This window comes from Amia ocellicauda, chromosome 9 (genome assembly GCF_036373705.1).
Source record: "Amia ocellicauda isolate fAmiCal2 chromosome 9, fAmiCal2.hap1, whole genome shotgun sequence".
Classification (NCBI taxonomy): Eukaryota; Metazoa; Chordata; class Actinopteri; order Amiiformes; family Amiidae; genus Amia; species Amia ocellicauda.
This window is the reverse complement of record NC_089858.1, coordinates 27,769,328-27,789,301: the sequence shown is the minus strand read 5'-3', so window position 1 is coordinate 27,789,301 and position 19,974 is coordinate 27,769,328. Positions and strand designations below refer to the sequence as shown.

At 36.8% G+C, this 19,974-nt stretch overlaps 1 protein-coding gene across 3 annotated transcripts in view; it reads right to left on the bottom strand.

The window, feature by feature from the left end:
* Positions 1-19,974, bottom strand: part of zc3h18 (zinc finger CCCH-type containing 18) — a 53,105-nt gene that overhangs the window by 2,507 nt on the left and 30,624 nt on the right. For 2 of the 3 annotated variants that reach the window (XM_066713975.1, XM_066713976.1), the window contains exons 10-17: positions 16,117-16,302; positions 15,404-15,535; positions 14,805-14,906; positions 14,230-14,406; positions 10,455-10,607; positions 8,770-8,930; positions 1,905-2,143; positions 962-1,058 (exon numbers count right to left, since the gene is read on the bottom strand). In XM_066713975.1, the coding sequence (XP_066570072.1) occupies positions 962-1,058; positions 1,905-2,143; positions 8,770-8,930; positions 10,455-10,607; positions 14,230-14,406; positions 14,805-14,906; positions 15,404-15,535; positions 16,117-16,302 (1,247 nt within the window). The remainder of the gene's footprint in view (positions 1-961; positions 1,059-1,904; positions 2,144-8,769; positions 8,931-10,454; positions 10,608-14,229; positions 14,407-14,804; positions 14,907-15,403; positions 15,536-16,116; positions 16,303-19,974) is intronic. The other variant, XM_066713977.1, reaches the window with a different exon arrangement.

Genomic DNA, 19,974 nt, shown 5'->3' with positions numbered 1-19,974 from the left:
TGTAGTTTCAAGTACAATGGATCAGAATGCATTAATTATAGTTATATGAAATTTATTTACATACATACATAAATCTAATGCACTGTACCATGAAGATATTAATCTGTTATTCACAGGCCCTGACACAAAGGTGTAGCTGACCTAAAACTTGAACAATTAGGCTATAGAGAAACAAATACTAGCTGTTAATCCTGTCAAACAAAGACACATACATCCCAATAAAAACCTGCATAATTGAAAATACGTAAATTTAAGAGTATGATGAAATCTAGGGATTTCCTCTTTGTTGCATTAGTTTCATGATTTATGATGACCTATTTCACAATACATTTCAAAATAGAAGCAAAAATCTCTTTAATCTGATCTATAATCTGACTCTGTCCTCTGCCTTAAAGAGCATCGCAGTGTAGATGTAAGTCAACTGTAAAATGGACTATTACCCATTACTAAATTCGGAGCGCTACAACAATAATCTGGAAAATGAATACATTTATATTTAAACCAGACCCAAATAATTGCAGCAGTTGAAAACATCCACAATATGATCTGCATTCCATAATTAAGAATTTAATTGAGTTCTTATGGGGTCTCGATATGCAGACGTGTACAGATGACTAATACGGCCAAAGAATGAAAATATATAAATAAAAGAAATAGAGAAACTGCAAGTAGTATATGTTTTTTTGGTATTCGTATGGTGGGTCCAATTAGTGTTTGGAAAGTCACTGCATTCGAACTGATAGTTTTGTGGATTCCTCTAGTTAAATCTAAGCAATTTCTATTGAGATGATGAGTCCATTTTTTGCTTCTTCTACTGATACCACTGACACTCTGGGTGTAGTAGTGTATGACAGTGATTCAGTTCCTATCATTATGTGTCACTTATATCAACAGCACTGCTAGTCATGTCAGCAGTAAATCATTTATTCTGGGGAAACCTGGAAAGTGTAAACATTTTTACCTCTCTCCGGTGACAAGGCTACTCTTTTACTGAGTGGAGACGTTGGCCTGTCCTTGTCTGATGGTAAGTATCTCTTTCGGTTTCCTTTTTCGGCTTGCTGGAAAACAAGGAAAATAAAAACACAAATAAATATAACGTAATCAAAGGGAAATAAAAAGACCCCCACACCCATAGTAAACTGAGAAACTGTGTATAGCAGGAATGTGAAGACTTCATGAATTATAACATTCAGTTAATTTATATAAATAAATAAAAGCTTATCCCCTGAAAAACACTGTCCAGTCTTCTTTGTTGCAGCCATGTTAGCACTTTGACCAACCCAAACAAAATTAAGTTTATGGCAGCCATTTCCAAGAGTGGCTTATAGGAAACACTTTCTTTTTTTTTTTTTTTACTCATAAAATTTGCTTGTAACTTTAATACAAACAATGCAGTAACTAAACCATTGAATAATTAACATTACCAGGTGACTTTCACATGGCTGCCATGTTTTTTTGTAGGAGGAAATAGGAGAAAATACTAATCTGTTGTTCCTACAGGGATAAACTAAACATGCAAGAATGACATCATGCCTGTGGTATATAATCTTTTGAAGATTGCATCACATTTGGCATAATGTCAACTCCAATAACAGTGACGTAACATGTGAATTAGGCAACCATCTATTTTTTTTTCAGTTTCCTGATGTTATTTTTCACCCTCCTTTCATGATTACACAGGATCTCACAAAGAATGCTAATATGCTTGTCCCCAAGCTTTCAGCGAGATAAAAGAGTGGTCTGGCTGGGGAGGAATTAGAACAAAAATGCAGATCAACTAATTTGACCTCTGAAATCACTATGCTTTTCTGCCTTTGGGCAAATTTTAGTGTTAATCTCTAAACCCATGATAAAAGTTATTTCTCCATCTGCTACAGAACTGTTAGCGGGAGGCACGTTTGCACCTTGTTGAGCAGGGTGAGCTTTATGTCCTTGTGGGACCCATAGCCAGTCTGCTGGGTGGGTGCAGGCTGCTGCTGCTGCTGCTGCTGCTGCTGCTGCTGTTGATGTTGATGTTGCTGCTGCTGAGAGGGTTTGTTACTCTGGCCAGTCTTGGGAACTGAAGCTGGTTTGGGGGGCTGGGCAGGGGGCTCCTGCTTCCTCCTCTCCTCTTTGAACGGCTCCTCTTTTTTCGGTTTTCCTACTAGAATAAAAGAACAACAAACAAAAAACAATGCTTTGAAAGATCTCTTTTGGAGGTATGAACGAAAATGTATTCCAAAAAATATATTCTCAAGCCGTTACTCCTGGGGGAGTTCTTTGACACACTTGACTGGACACAGAACTGGTGTGCCAGTCAGCCGATCAGTCTGCAGCAAGTGGACAGGAAACGTGACTGTTTTCATTGCTTAATTCATCGAGTGAAAATTGTGCGTCTCTGAGAAATCTATAGCATGGTTGCAAAATAGTTGGTTGTGAAATTACATTCTTTGCCTGATTCCTGGAAAGAAAATCTTAAATAGTGTTTTGGGTGCAGAAAGTGGATGCATGAAACTCTTTGATGTTTAAAAAGGGACCTGAAGGACTCTGGCCTTAAATGCCCCTTTTGAAAACAATGGTAATAGTATGATGTTCCCAATTACTGATCACATATAACTATTTCTCCATTCCCCAATGTGCAAAGTAGTTGACTTTTAATGCAAATGTTCAATGAATTGCTGCAATTGTATTGCTTATTCAGAAAACATTTACCAGTAAGAGTGCCTGTACATATTTGAATAACTACAACAAATACATACCTTACACCCTTTTAAGATGTATTTAAATGCTTATATAGTTAGTTATAGTTGTGTAACAGGGGTCTTTTAAAAATAAATCACATCTGAACACTCCAGCCTGAGGAGAGACTCCGCAACAAAAAGACAATTTTGTATGACCATAATGATCATAATTATTGCTTATCAAGTTAAAAAGCAATTCCCATTTTATAGTTTACTTTCAATACATTTTTGGAGAGCTCGATAGGCATCTAAGGAGCTCTCTAATGCTGTTGTGACACAGGATTGTTTTTTAAATAGAACAAAAAATGAAAACACTATTTAAGCCTTAGTCTGAATGTGTACGTGTATATGAATAAATAAATAAGTCTGGTTTATTCTAAACTTGCTGTATTTTACATTTACACACACTTTGTTATCTTTCCAAAATATTAAAAGGGTGGCTACACTGTACAAATCTCAGAAGCATCAATTTTAATAATCCTAACAGATTACATAGACCCAGTGTTTCAGGAACTGAATGTGACATTGGATGAATATTTCACCCACACCAGCACACGTGTCCTCCACTTTCGACAGACCAGTAAGAGAGACCGTAAGAATGAAAGAAAAAAAAAAACAACACACATATCCCTGACCATTTTACACATGGAAATGGCAAAGACCAATCTGATTCACATGACATCTTGGGAAAAAGTCTGATTAATAAGAAAAATGTGAGTCACGACAATCATGTCAGTTATGGATTTTGTAATAATATTGCTATACAACTAAATGTTTTAATGCTAACTAGATTTTTTATATGACCTTATTAGGCATTTAAAAAAGTTTAGTATTTATACAGTTCTGATTTTGGGTGATTGAACATTTTGAAGGAAATTGAAAAATGTGTGTAATACTACTACTACTACTACTACTACTACTATTGGGTAAGATGTAAATGCTAAAGCACCAGTGAATGTACTGACGTGAGTGGGGAAGACAAATTTGGTGCTTCTGTAGTTTTTCTGCTACCCAGTAAGTTAAGACACGACACTTGGAAACCCTGAGGCATACATAGCAGAATTAGACATGTGCCATTATTTGGTCATTTAAAAATTTCACCTTTTAAAAAGTTGCTAATAAGATAGAACTGAACTGGAAAAATGCTATACATCTTACTTATACAACACAACAAAATGTTCAGATGCATTAAAACCATCCTTTTTGGGATTGGGCTAGTTCCCCCTTTTAGCATATATTTGAAAAACACCGACTCACATTATGACTAGCCCGCAGTCTGGGCAAGTCACAAACCCTACAACTAGGTGAAGAAAGATTATATTTGTAAGGATTACATGTTGATACATCACCCAATACTATCAAGGGGAAAAACAAACAAAACAGGGAAACTGCTAAACAGGGAAGACCACACACTTATGACTAAGGTGGGGAGAAACTTGTCGGTCAGTACAGAAATAGAGACTGTATCATGGCAATTGTTTATTTAAAATTTCACTTCAGGCCTTGACTCCTATGCCATTCAAGTTAAGGTCTTTATAATTCAGTAAAGAGCACTGAATTGACAAAAAAAAACAATGGGGAAAAAACTGAGACCAACACCTTCTACTGCCCTAACTATCAGTTTGTTTTCTTTTTGAGTGAGCAATTCAAAAATCCCACAGGAAGCAGTACAAAAGAAAGGATGCAACCACAATCAATAAAATCAAAACACAGTAAGAAAACATTTTGACCCATCAGTTCCTATGGTTACTTGACTTATTTTATTTGTTTCTAGTTTCTGTAATGTAATATTAATAAAAACGGTTAACAAAAGGACAATTCATGTTTAAGGGGGGTGTGGAGTGCCAGCAAGAGTGCCTGGATTTTAAAAAGTAGTAAAAACAAATTACATCACTTAAAAATATGGTATTTGTTAAAATACATTTTAAAAAGTAGTAATTTCCCGAATAATACTGACCAATACGTATCCTAGATTTTTTCCATTATTTCTTCTCTGCGGGAGTATTAAACTGCAATCCAGTATTAAAAGTGTGCATTTGTATTGTTTTAAATCGGTCCCATATAGCTATATGTGTTAGCATATCAGTACGAAATCTACAGTCGTAACATACACTATCAGTCAAATGTTTTAGCACACCCCTATTGTTCACATTTTTATTGAAATGTAAGCAGTTCAAGTCGAAATTATACAAAGGTAAGCAGTAAACTGCCAGAGGTTAAAAAAAAGTTTAGGTTACCAAAAAATGAAAAGCCATGTACATTTCAGAATTATATACTGTGTTACTACACCCTCTTAAGCATTATTTGACAGTATTACATGCAGCTCCTGTGCATAGAAGTTACACTGTATACCTATAATGCACACATCGTTTGAAAGCTTATTCTCTTGGCCACCAGCGCATTTCATTCTCAAACACATCCGATTTACAGTTTCCGCGTTGCCTGCCGTCATTCAGAGCGCGCAGTCTGCTCCGGGGGGTGGGTGGGTTTATTAATTCGGTATATATCATTTTATGTTCTATTAAACACAGAGAAGTTCAGATCCAGTTATATAAAATTACTGTGCATTAGTAAACAGTTTTCCATCTTGACATTTTGAGCTCTCTACAGGTGTGTGTTGCTTCTACCAAAACGTGGATGGTCTTGTTTTGATCAGTAGACTGCATTTTTATATTTCATTTAGATAAAAGCTTTTTATTTAAATAAGCCTACACTTTTATCCCCCCTAAAATTCAACTACTCTCAGAAGTATTCGTATACTAACGTCCCTTTGAATAATTACATCCATCTGCTGAATTAAGCTGCCTTGAAATGTAAACTGATTTATCTGTTATTGCATCTATTTAGGTTTACTTTAGTTGTGATCACTTTTGCTTGCTTTTGGCTCATGGGGGAGGACATTTTTTAACAGAACATATATGAGTTTGTCTATGTTCAATATAAACCATTATATTGACCGTCCTTTTAGGAGAGGTCAAAAGTGATGGTCTAGGTGCTTGAATCATTTAAGTAAACCCATGATGTTCTGTACAAATCTGAAGTCAGATTGTTGCTTTGAGCCCTCATGGTGGGATAAAATCAGGTCATTATATTCATAGTTAGTTTGACCTTGACTCTAAAGTAATAATGAAAGTAACTGCAACTGTTTTTAGATATAGTGCAATAAGTGTGCAACGTTTCATGTTGAGAGGTGAAAAATTCTATGTGATGCAGGAGTGGTCAGAAACAAGTAAATCATTGACAATTTAAAAGTGCAACCTCACTTACAAGCAGGTCAGGGAATTAGTATGTAAACACCTTTAAAATTGAAACTTTAAAGGGTCTTGAGATCTCTTACAATTTATGAGATATTTTATTTATCTTACAGAAAGCTCAAAAGGACACTTTAAAAGGGCATTTTAATATAATTCATATGTGGGTTCCTATGTGTGTTACACAGTTAGTATAATCCTAACTGCACTCTGCAAGGAGTTATGACTCAGTTCTCAACCCTTAAAAGTCAAGGGTCATGGGCAAAGACATTTATAGTTTCACATTTGACCTTGAGGGAGACGTCAAAGGTCAAGTTCAAGGTCATCAATGGACAGGGCCTATGTGGTTTTCTATATATGTTCTATAGTGACCATTATTTCTGCAACCCAGAAGGGATAAGACATCAAACGTTGTGTTTTTGTTTGTGGAAAGATTCCAACAACAGTTAATTCCAATCACAAAATCAATAGTGTAGATCAGATTTATAGACATTCCTAAAGAGAACATATGGTTTCCTATTAACAAAGATCCTCTATTTAAACAAGATCATGAACTCCCCCTTTTCTTCTGTCTGTGATGCATTATGGGAGTTGCAAGGAGTTCCAGGAGTGCATTTCTCATTTTCTATATAACTGAAAACTTATAACTTTCATATTCCAAGCTTTCTCTTTAAAAAACAATTGTATTTTTTAACACAATGCGCCTGGCTTGTATTAGAGACACTTCTCCTTAACATTTCTTAAAGAAATATTTCAACCAGCAATGTTTTCACCTGGCCTGACAAGAATGCTTTATCATCGTCTCTAGTAGCCGGCTTCATGAATATTCACTATCCATTATATAGATCGTAGAAAAGTGCCACCGGAACTCTTTGCAATCCCATAATGCACCGTTCCGGGTAAGACAGATGTTCCAATGTTAAATAGGTGGAGTTGACTATCTTGTTTAAATAGAGGATCTTTGCTATTAGTGTTCAATTGTAACTATGGTGCTTACAGTATTCTATCAGTAGTTATTAGCTGTTGAAAATGCTGGGGTCCTAGTGGGCCCCAACAAAATCTGGACACCCAATCTACACCAAAAGTAATAGTGACCATTTTCAGATATAGTGCAATAAGTGTGCACAGTTTCATATGGAGTTTGTTTACAAAAAGTGGTCAGAAATAAGAAGAAGAAAGAAGAAGAGAGGAACCGAGAGAAAAAAAAAGGTTTTACAATGCAGATAATGAAACAAAAAAAAGAAAATCTGTTTTTCAATACAAATAATAAGGAAACCGAGAAAATCTATTTTACACGATAACTAGAATGGAAGTTTTACAATGCAGAGTAAGAAGAAGAAAAATAAAGAAACCTAGAAAGAAAAAGATGTTCGTTTTACAACACAGGTGATAATAAAACCTATAAAAAAAGTCTTCATCTGAGATTCAAAAACATCCACAAAGAGGGCCTAAATACCCTAGATGTTATTTCTGATAATCTCTTCCACCTTAATGTTCTTCACAGTTCTGTACAGGAATATTTTTAGTAATGTCATTATCCTCTTCATTTTGTGTAGATGTAGTACATTGTATGTTACATTTCAATAAAAGTAGTAATAATGGTAATAATTATAGAGCAATGTGAGAAAGGATGCACGGCTGCATCTGTAGAGAAAAAAAAAACTGTGTGCAATCTACACTAACGCTCATCAGCCAATAAGACACCAAAACAAACACAAAATATAGATTTCAACCCAGGACTGTGGATAAGGTTTCCAATAAGCTGAGACTGGGCACAACATATTGTGTTAAACCACCCAATGCGTTCTTGTTTATTTATCCTAGACAAACATTAGGCTTTGAAATGCAATCCACAGAAGTTTCCACAAGTGGAATTTCAAAATATTTCACAGCAATAAATTCTGCATGCGAATCCGATTGCTTCCAAATGGACCTTATCGCCACATACAATGTATTTCTCAGTCTTTGACTTTTAACAATGTTTCTGGGTGTGAAGTAGGAATCCACCTACACCTTTCACATTTGAAACTATGCTAAAGATTCCTGAAAGGCTTGTATTAACAATGTGAACCAGAAGCCACACATTCATACCAATATAAGACATGCATCTCTTGTACTCAATGGGGATTCTGTGAAGAAGGAAGGAGTTTTTTTAATGAGCAGTTAATCAAAAACAAAGATAAAAACACTGAGTGTCAAGAGTCACATGCAGGAAATGTTACAGCAAGATTATGTAAATAGCTAGTGGGTTGGTACAATTCCAAATGTAGTTCCTAAAACTCCTATTCAATCAGTGTAAGCATCAGAGCTTGTTTATACTCTGTTGTACTTTCAATAACAAAACAAAAACCATAAAGCAATGCAGCAAAAAATCTTGGAACAGGTGATTGTAAAATGACAGTCTGCCAATCCTGAACAGACATGCCGTACAGTTCAGAATCTGGAAGTTACCACTGTAAAACAATTTCCAAGATGAGTCTTTTCTCAGAGATCGATCAGATTTAGATTTCTCAGATCACAACTTTCTGAAATGTCCAAGACCACAATCAACAATAATCAAATTAAACTTGTCTTATTAGAATTATTTCCCAAATTACATTTGTTACAAGTGAAGGAAAGCTGTACATAAACTAACAGAAAATAGACATTTTGTCCAGATTGACAACAGCAGCTTGTATTTGGACAAGGAAACAAGGGGACTTAAAAGGGAAACTGTTGATAGTTCAGTGAACTTTTTCCCCCAGCGTGGGGACATCTGCATATATATACCTGAAGAAGGTACAGAACTGCAGTCTTACCTTTCTCTTTTTTCTGCTGTGCTGGTGTAGGGGAGTGAGAGCTGGCTGAGGACACTGGACTGGCCAGGTCGGCGTACATGTCCTCCGAGTCCGCACTGCGCACGGAGCTGCTGCTGGAGGAGGCACTGGACACAGAGGAGACGCTGCTCACACTGAGAGACCTGTAGCACAAGTACAGAGCATCACAGCGATGTCAAAGCTTCTGGATTACATAATACACAACTTTCACCAAATGCCGATTGTATGGATCCACCTTTACAGGGTGAACATTCAGCTTAAAGTGAATGCCATTCACTCAAGAATTTAGTACTGCAGAAGGCTGAACATGAAAACCTTTTTAAATGTTGAATAAATAAGGAGGAGCAGGAACACCGCAAACAAGATGCAAGCAATGAGGAGAGATTGACCGGCTTGGGGACACAGAAACACTAGATTCAGCAAAGTTAATGAAAGAGAAAATCAAAGATGCAAATAGTAATTCAAACTGTACCTGGATTTTCTGTGAAGGTGGCCAGCAGAAAGACAAAAAGAAAGAATTAGAAACAATGAAATCAATTAGAAATGAAGTAAATTTGTGCATGCACCAATTAAAAATACTGTTGCGTTACTCTGCACCATTGTAGCACTGCAAAATCATTACCGTTTATTATGATTTTAAAAAACATGCATGAGGTAGAATGTTATAGTAATGTTTTGCTTATGATTGATCTAGTTAACCCTTTTCTTCAACCCTTTACAATTGGAATTAAACAATGAGCATTTGTATTATTATTATAATAGATTGGCGTAATGCTATTTTGCTATGATTCTGACCTTGAATCATTTAAGTAAACCCATGATGTTCTGTACAAATCTAAAGTCAGATTGTTGCTTTGAGCCCTCGTGGTGGGATAAATCTATGATTTTCAGCAACTTGAAAATGCATGACAAATTATGGATTTTAAAAGTGTTGGTTAAGCTATCAAATAACTCAATATTTTAACACTCAATTGAATTAAGAAGAATGTTTTTCTTCTTCCTGGTTTATGGAAACGTCATTTACCAAAGTGAACTGCAGGTCAAATAGAAGCTGTAGCCTTCAGCTGTCTAAACTATAAAAAAGGTTCTGTACCGTGTATGAAACAGAACGACATCAATTCGCCCTGTGTAATGTTTATAAACTTGAGTTTGGACAGTAAATAAGAGCATGTGACAGAATGTGTATTGGACGTGTAAAGGAAAGTACAAAACTTCTCCCTAATGAAGAAGTCTGACAACAGTGCAGAAAATCCAGACCAAACAAACAAATGATACAAACACACCAAACAGGGAAAAAAACTAGCCATGTTCAGTTCCCCCTTTAACCAAAACAATTATATAACTTATTAAATAGTTCAGTGTCCTGTACTGCTGCATGAAATAAAAGCCTTGAGACCAAACTTAGAGACCAGACATTCTCCCAGGTCTGGTGGGATGAATCTGAGTACCGACAAACATTGTTCTAGTCCAGGCAGGCTCAGAAAGGAAAACACAATACCAAACTATGCAGAGGTTAGTTCGAGTCTCAGATAGTTAAAGCAGAAACGCTGTTACCAACTGACAACTTTTGGAAACTCAACAACAGCTGAAAGTCCTCGTTTTCCGATTCTGACACTGTTTTTGCTGCATTAAGCCTGGATGTCAGGTCAGGCTTGTCCAGTACCCACCTGGATTTCCTGGAGCCGGAGGGCGAGCGCGAGTGGGAGACCGAAGAGGAGCGGGAGCGCGACCGGGACAGGGAATGCGAGGGCGAGCGTGACCGGGAGCTGGAGCCGGAGTAGCTGCTGGCACTGCCGCTGACACTGCCACTCATCGGTCGCCTGGAACACACACCCATACCAGGATTTACCAGCTGCAGGATGTCACACAAACTAATACTGGGTGCAGGGTGTTTAACGGTTGTGACCCTCTATTTCATTGAGTTAAACTGTAGTGATTCACATAATTTCTGGATAAATTCAGCAGTTCCTGTAAGTTCCCTCTACTGGGTAGAGCATTTCAAAGCAAAGACTCAACCATGAGCACCAAGGAGCTTTTAAAAGAACTCTGGGAAAAAGTTGTTGAAAGGTACTGATCAGGGGATGAGTATAAGAAAAATATTGAAGGTCTTGAGAAGTAGAAGGTGAACCACCAATACACTTCCTAAATCAGGCCGTCCCTGCAAAGTGGATAATAGAGTAAGGAGACGGATTGAAGAGGCTATGAAGAAGGCAATGGCAACTTTGCAAGACCTACAGGCATTTATGGCAAAGACTGGTCAAAATGTCCCAAGCACTCCACAAATCTGGTCTATATGGTATTCAAGAAAGTCCACCTTGAATCCCATTTGAAGTATGCAAAAAACACAAAGGAGATTGCTAATTTAAATGCATGAAACTCTGAGGCACTGACAACAAAATGTGAAAAAAGTTCAAGTGCTTGTAGACTTTCTATAGGTACTGTGTGCGTATCTATAAGTGCCCTCCAAAATGATTGACACATTTACTTGGTAAAGATGAGCAAAAAAGGCTATGAAAAAATGTCACTCAATGTTTACACTCAAAATGAGAGAAAATCGAATTATCAGATGTAAAACTGTTCAAAAGAAGAAAAAAAAAATCTTAAGAAAAATTCTAAACATGTCACAATTATTGGCATCCCTAGAACCAAATCTAATAGAAGGATCTTCCCATTGATATTTTACTTAAAGTAAATCAGGCAATAACTATACAAGAGAGTTACAAGGCTGAAAATACCCATTCACTATTAGCACAATAATTAAGAAGTTTTGCTTCCAAAGGTGCTGGGAACCTTGTTAGGATAGATGGTGTCAAGTACCAAGAGATTTTAGACCAAAATCTGTCTGCCTCTCCCAGGAGGGTAAAACTGGGTTGTTGCTGGATCCAAAGCAGTCCTCCAGATCCACACAAGAATGTCTCACTGACCACAGAACCAAGCTGTTGCAATGGTCATCCAAGTCCCCTGATCTAAACCCCACTGAAAACCTGTGGGGTGAGTTGAAGAGTAGAGTCCACAAGTGAGGAACAGGGACTCTGAAGGATCTGGAGAGATTCTGCATTGAGGAATGGTCTCGGGTCCCTTGCTCTGTGATCTCCCACCTCATCAAACATTACAGGAGAAGACTCAGTGCCGTTATCTTGGCAAGAGGAGGGTGCACACAGTAATAAATGCAGGAGTGCCAATATATATATATATTTGTTTTATTTTATTTTTTTAAACAATTTTACCTCAAAGGTTTGATCTCTCATATTTTGAGTGTAAAGTGATAAACAATTACATTTTTTCAAAGCCTGTTTTGCTCATCTTTACCAAGAGTGCCAATAATTCTGGAGGGCACTTTGTGTATATATATATTTGTATGTGTGTAGGTAAGTATGCATGGATATATTTATCTGAAGTAAAGACACTGAATATGGTTTCTTCCTAATTCTGTGGACTCTAGTAGGTTTTACAGTTCATTTGAAATCATCCTTAAACTCCTTAAAACCTATACACAATGGTTAATTAGCATTAGTTCCTAAGTAACATTACCTGAAATCCTATAAATATTCCACTAATCTGGGAAATAATACACACACTATAAGAAGTGCATACATCAAAACCAAATGACAGCCATGCTTTTATGGTCAGCACCTGAAACCTTCACAAAAATCTTCATAAGCTCTCATTTATGTGCAAGGGACATTTTCTTTGCATGTGCATGTTATGCAGGGTTTTTTGTGTATACAATTTACTTTCAATTTTCAATGCGGTGGGGAGAGATACCAGACATGTAAATTTTAGAGAAATTCACAAGGGAAAAAAAATAAGACGGCGCAGAGCAAAAAAAAACAAAAAAAAAAAAACAATGGCAGTAGGAGTATGCAGATAACAGATGGGGAAAGAACTGAAATGGGGGAACAAAAAAAAATAATTAACCAAGTATATACATATAATTTTTTTTTTAAAAAGGACCACATTAAGAGAGTAGGGTATTTGTTTTGAACAACATTAATTCATTTCCTGGTCAATGAATTTCAGCATTTCACCCATAAAAACTTGTATAACTACAGAATACAGACTTTCAAGTTTTAAATAATACTTTCCAGTAGTTGAATTCCAAATGTATTAAGTATGTCCGCATGGATTTTCCAACCCTTTTTTACAAATTAAACCACAAACACTGAGGACCCTTTCATAAGTCCAGGAGCAGCTATTGGAACACCACCAACGCAAAACTAAAACATGGAATCTCCACTGGAACCTTGCAAATGGCAGATGTAAATTTCCACAAAACGCAAACCTCGACAGTGTGCAAATCCAGGAGTGGACAAAACACCCAGAAACACAATTCAACACACAACACTACACATTGGAAAATAGCTGGAAAAAGAGCAAAATAGCCTTATTTGCAAAAATGCAAATAAGGTCCTCTGCAATACCCTGCATTTCTGATGCTGATAATGGAGCTCTTACAATTTTGGCAATCATAGGAGAACAACAATGAAGACAATACATAAAAACTCATTCAGGGTAAAATTCTGGCAAATTACCCAACTCCTTACTTACTGTCTTTTGTGTATGCTATAATAAATATAACCATATGTATATTCATATGTATTGAATGTGTGGAATAAAGTAATTCAAATGGTCAGGTATTTTCAAAGAAGATATTATCTTCTTAGTGATACAACTAACCCAGAAGTGTTTTATAAGGAAGAAGGAAATAAATATATTTACTAGTTTATCTAACAAGATCAAGTTTTAGTATTGTTACATCAGATTTTCTTGAATATCTTTTGTCTTCTAAAACAGTGAGCTGTTCAGGTAACTATTCAGCCCTGGGTTTAGATGCAACACAGCATGGGCAATCCTCAAGATAATGCTCAATCTTTTAGGGCAGGGTTCATCAATTTCACATATTTACAAACATCTGTAACTTACTATGTAAACTGGAACACGAATCATACATGGGTTTCTCTACATTTCAGTCAATTCCTTTAACCATGGGTACTCAGAGGTTACTTTGCTGTAATCTTCAATGCCACTAAGGAGTATCTTCTAACTATATTAACCTCTTTAATTAGTAAGCAGAAAGAGTAATTGAAATAACCCCTCTAATATTTAAATATGTATTAAATCAGGTCATTTACATTATATGGGCTGATTTCCAGACTGCAGAGCTAATCATTTTCCAAAACTCTCGCTCAAAATATGATGGGGGTGGGGAGAAATATCCGCCTATGTCTGATTGATGAAAAAAAATGGCACCCTGGGGACAAAGGAAATCTTACAGCCCTGTACTTTAAAGTCTCATATAGTATGACCTTTACTACTAAAAAGGGAACCTACCACATCTGTGAAGCTTTTGTCAGCTTCCAAAGACAGGGTTTCTCTTGTAGGACTGACCAATACGGAGTTACATCTAGGCTGATTTTAAACTAGAGAGGAGTCGCGTCCTACCTCCTGGGGGGGTTGTGAGGTTGCCGCTCCTTTCGCCGGCCCTCCCGGGATTCGGCTGTCTTGGTCGCATCGGGAACAGGCTTGACGGGCTTCCCAGGGGGCCCTTGGGGAGGCGTGGCAGGCGGTTTCTTCACAGCCTTCTCCCTGCGAAGGGGCAGCGCAGTCTTCAGAGGGGTGCTTGTGGAGGAGAATACAATTTTGCACAGCTCTTTACATGCACAGCTCTTGTTCATCTTTCCGACTGGTTAATGTGTTGTATTCTCCCCCCCATTTCACCATATGTGGACTTTTTGCAATGGAGTCTAAAACAGTAGTGAAATTCCGGTATACAAGCAATGCATGCTTTGATGTGTTACCGCATTTGCGGACAAGTAAACAAAATGCATTTCATTATATTGATAGATTTAAATGAGACCTTTCAGTTCTACATTATAACTAGGGCCTTGTATTCTGCATGCAAAATACAGATATAACCCTTAAGCACCATCTAGAAAACCTAACTGGAGGGAAAAAATAAAAAAGACATTTTCCTATGTATCCAGTGTATCGACTTTTGAAGTATAGAGTCTGCCTACCCTTTCACTGGGGGTCCAGGAGGCTCAGCTTTAGGTTTAGCAGTGTTCCTTTGAGCAGAAGGGGTGGGAGAAGGAGAAGGGGATGAAGAAAAGGATCTTGACCTGCAAAAACATCATTTAAATTTCTTTCATAAAGGGAAATGCACACACATATTCATAGTATACTGCACTATGCTGCAGTGCTGACTGTGCATCAATATAACCCTTGTTCCAAGTGTAAAAGGAATGGCTAATGGATACAATTAGATGTATAAATAATTGAACTTAAATAAAACCTTACAGGCTCTCCTTAAGGTTTTGACTGATATGTAATACAAGTTATTGTTTAAGAAAATCATTTTTGAGTCTGCATTAACGTATTCCATTGTCATACAGGATGTTACCTGTTTCCCCTGCTAATTTAGGACTGTGTGAATGCATTATACTCTACCACAAAACCACTCAACGGGAACTTGTGGGTCAGTTCAGAGCTCTTACTTCTATATATATTGCTTCTTGCAAGTTGGAGCACTTTCATTAGTTACAGTCAGAACAGCTTTCACTCACAACACGCAGTAGGAAAAAACAGAAACTTTCAGGATGAACACATAGACGCTCACCTGGAGCGGCTCCCAGAGAAGGAGGTGTGCTGTGAGGAGTGGCTGGAGTAGGAGCTGAAGGAGGAGGATCTGGACCGAGATCTGGACCGAGAAGAACCAGACCCTGAGTACGAAGAGGAACGGGAGGAGGACCTGCAAGCATCACACAGGCTTTAAGTCAGAGCAAGACAGATCTCGAACACAAGACATTTAATTCCTGAACAAGGGGCAGAAGCTAGCAAACTCCTTTGGCAGAAATACATAGGAAGGATTTTTCACCCTGTCTAAATAAGGCTCTGTCCACGCTGCATATTACAGGAAAAAGCAGGGAGTTAACAATGCAGTTGGGATAATACACTATCTGGTTGCATCTTATTTTTCATTATTTGTCCTCAGTTGTTGGCTATTCATACTTAGATTACGGATGATAACTTATCAAATCAAAACACGTTAAATAGAAGGACGATCTCACATTTTCCACGTGGCCTTAAGTTAGATTCCACAAATGTTTCCCCCAAATATTTTTTGAATGAACAGCCTGCTTGTATGGAGCATTATCAGCCAAGTCAAGACATGGTAGGAGTAATAAGATGGGGGATAGATAATAATGCAGATCATCTATTGTACATTTATATCATTTGGTTCTGTAATTGATCAAAGTCAAGGGATTTTCCATGCCATGGTTTATGAGTGAGCAAGGCTGAAGGAAGGTCACAGGGCTGTGTGCGCTGTACCTGGAGGAGTTGGACAGAGAGACTGAGGAGCCCGAAGGCCTGTGCCTCCTGCGGGGGCGTGTGGGAGAGCCCGTCATCCCCAGCCTTTTCTTGGGCGATTTAGACCGCCTCCAGGGGTCTTTCCATTCGTCGGGCCGCTTGACCAGTGGTCCCATTTCTTTCTTGGGCGGAGGCTCCATCTGCCTGCTGGGGGAGGAAGGGAAATCGGCTTAAGTGATTAAAAAAATAAATATAAAAATGTTGTTTGAAAACTAGATTTTTAATTTCTGAGCCTCCCACAGCAGATGCAACAAAGAGGACACTGAAATGCGATCCCCCATTCACATTCAAATGTCACTTAATCAGAGCCTGTGCAACCCTCTATGAGAATGTGGTAGTCCCTACCAACACAAAAGAGAAGTCAACTAACTAAGGATATTGAGATTGCAATCTAGAACATTCTTGCCCGATACTGTGGAGCATTGCATGAGCTAACACCCACACACACAATTAGTTTCTGTGACTCTGGGTTTCTAGAACATTCATATTTTCAAATTACTCCTCTTTCCATGTTAGAGTAATGTACCATCTAGGTTTGGAAAATCCATTATTATAACTACAGAACCCTGTGACTTGGTAACTCGCCAATGTCCTAAGACACACATTTAAATTCATTTCATGGTTTTCAAGCTGGTGTATGATCAAACAGTAGGTACACAATAAAATAATTATTTCTGACTAATCAGGGGATGAGTATCACTCCTAGAAATCTTCAAACAAATATAAAAGGGAAAGTTAGTGCCTGGCAAACATTTCTCCAAACCTGCAAACATAACTAAGACTGGTGTTAAGCTGAGGGGACAGCAGTCAACAATTTGTAGAAACGTAGATAGAATATTTAAGGGTAGCCAAATTACACTGCTAGTTAATTATCTATTATCAGCAAATTATAGTATATTGTAACTGTACATAGCGAGATGTTTAAATGTGTTTCCATGTTTTCTACAGTTCCATCATTAAACAAGGCAAATAATATACTATTTGTGCTCAACTTGTTGTTTCAGAGCAGTACTTCTCATCCCTGGTACTGGAGAACCACCTACCCTGCTGGTTTTTGTTCCAACCAAGCTCCCAATTATTTAATTGAATTTTATTACATTTGATTCACAGTAGGTTACTTAATATTTTCATTATACAATTTTATACTACTGTTAAAAATAATTTAAAAGCTCTGAATTAGGAAAATATTAGTTAAATTAAGTAATTGAGAGCTCAGTTGCAACAAAAACCAGCAGGATAAGTCGTCCAGGACAGGTTTGAGAATCACCGTTTTTAACTTTTCACAAAAACAGAAAATCAACAGCACAATTTGGGAACTTAGAATACTTTTTATAATATGAGTAAACTATAGCCTACTTTCCATAGATTAAAAAAAAAAAAAGCATTCGAAATGCACTGTTTCTTGTGCCATTGCCTTTTAAAACGAACATGCCAATACAAAACCCTGCTTTTTAATGAGTGGTGGTAATTAATACATAAACACAAATTGCCTAATAAATGTGCTCTACTGCTCAAGTACAAATACATATATCCACCCAAAACAAAAATGTAAAAAGTTAACATTGCCATTCTTCGGTTTAGTCATAACGAAATTGATTTCTTGGGTGCTTAAGTCTCCCCCACACCCCTAAGTAGATAAAATCATTTTCTCTAGTACTAGTTTGTAGGTGATATTGTTAATTTAAAGTAGTATAAGAATTTGTAAGTAATCTGTTATTAGAAAACATATTAGTTCGAGATATGGAGAACATAAATTGTACTGCTATCATCTTAACAGCTGATACTACATGGTAACTGCTGACATCCTCCCCTTCAATTTTCTCTCATTGCTATATAGAAAAATATTAATTACAAAGCCAGGAATAGATTGCACCAGTTTTCACAAATGAAAAAAGGAGTAGGTTTGATTTACAAAATGTAACACTAACGTCATGACAATTCTGACAAAATCATGGCATTGTTTTCAAGTTCAGAAGAGTACCTGGTGGTGTAAACCAAATTAGTCCTCCTTAAAGAAACAAATCTAGTCTATAGTCTTTAATTAAACCATGTAGAGAGAAAAACAATTGATAGTAGCACATATAAATGAGCTATGCATGGGTTTTCAAAAGAAAAAATATAATTGAAAGCACAACTGCACAACTTGCAGCTGCCTTCAAAACCATTAGTTACACTGTGATCAGCCTTAATTTGGAGGCAATGAGTATGCACAAGGAAGAAAATACAACCACTTCAAATGTAATTAAGTATTAATGTACACTTATTTAACTTGGGTTACTTCTGGGAAAATCTTTTTATTTTATTTTATTAAGATTAAACAAACAAAAATGATGGTAGGGGGTGATTTTGATGCAGGTGTTGAAATATTTGCAAAGCTTTTGTATGTGAATGTCTAATAAAAGGAAGTGAAAAGTAAATAAAATATCATTCATTCCTGGAATTACTTGAAACTGGAAAGTTGATCAAATTACCATTGTCCTTGGTTCAGAGAGATTCTGATGTGACTTTATGAGATGTTGATGTCATGTGCCATCTAAACTAAAAATAGCCATTCTAAGGTATATTTTTAGCCATGAAATCTGATCCCTTTAGAAGAAAAAAAAAAATTGATAATTCCCTCAAAGCAAGATAGGAAGCAAAACTGGCTATGCAATTACGGTAGGTAAGGGCAACTGTAAATCATGCATTAAAAACGTAATAAAATAATAATTACTGTCCTGCTTTCATCTACTGAGAAGGGAATAAAGAATGCAACAAGGATAGACTGTTTACACAAATGTCAATTTGCACTGCCCCACTTTGAAGTCACGCCAGGGAGCATAACTCACGCCCACTGACAACTATGTTGCTGATTGTGCAATCAGGAAAAACATGCCCCTCCTTACTCTACCAGGAGGTATATGTTTCACACACTTTTTTTAGAGCATAACATTTGTAGCATACTTTAGATTGGAGCATTAACTCCGTCTCATTTTTAGAGATTACACTCACTACTTCATGAACAGGGCTAGGGGCAATGCTTGAGTGCCAGTATTCAATGTCATTGAATGCCCTATTGGAAAATAAAGATAATTTCAAGACCAAGAAAAAAAAAGATATGCACTCATTCCAGGCTATAAGGCAATAAAAGGTGAAAACTTGTAAATGAGGTGTGGACTTTCTATAGGCACATTCATAGCTATTCATCCAAGTTGGCTGAAAGATACCTAATATCTGTAAATCAGCACTTTATTTCAACGTTATGTTTTGTCTTGTTTTGGTTTCTCTTTTGCTTCATTGTGTCGGTCATGGTTAAGGGCATGGCTGACAACTGCTGTAATCTTTGCATAGAAAAATCTGGAAGAAAAAAAAAAAGATCAGAACTGACTAATCACTGGCATAAAATGAAAGTGATTCAAATACAAAACAATATGGCATTCAATAATATAGCCTATTTAGAAAAAGTTAACAAGGTGATGGATGGCCAATTTCTAAACTGCATTAAACTCAAAATTAAAGTAACAAACTATAGAAAAAAACCTATCCAGATCAAATAAAATCACTGGTAATGATTTAATGGTCATCAAAATGGAACAGTAATGTGAGATTTACATGTAGGAAGTTACTGGAGTTTGGAGAAGTAATACACAATGAAGGCTACTTGCCATTTTCCCCAATTTTTAAGAAGTTACAAAAAAGATCCCCTGAAGGACATTGCATAATTTCATTTAAATATCACAGAATGTTTGTTGACTATTCATGTAACATTTGCTCACTGATTTTAGGGAAGTTTTATTTTTTTGCAATCACCAATTCATTACATACAGTATCAAGTTGGAA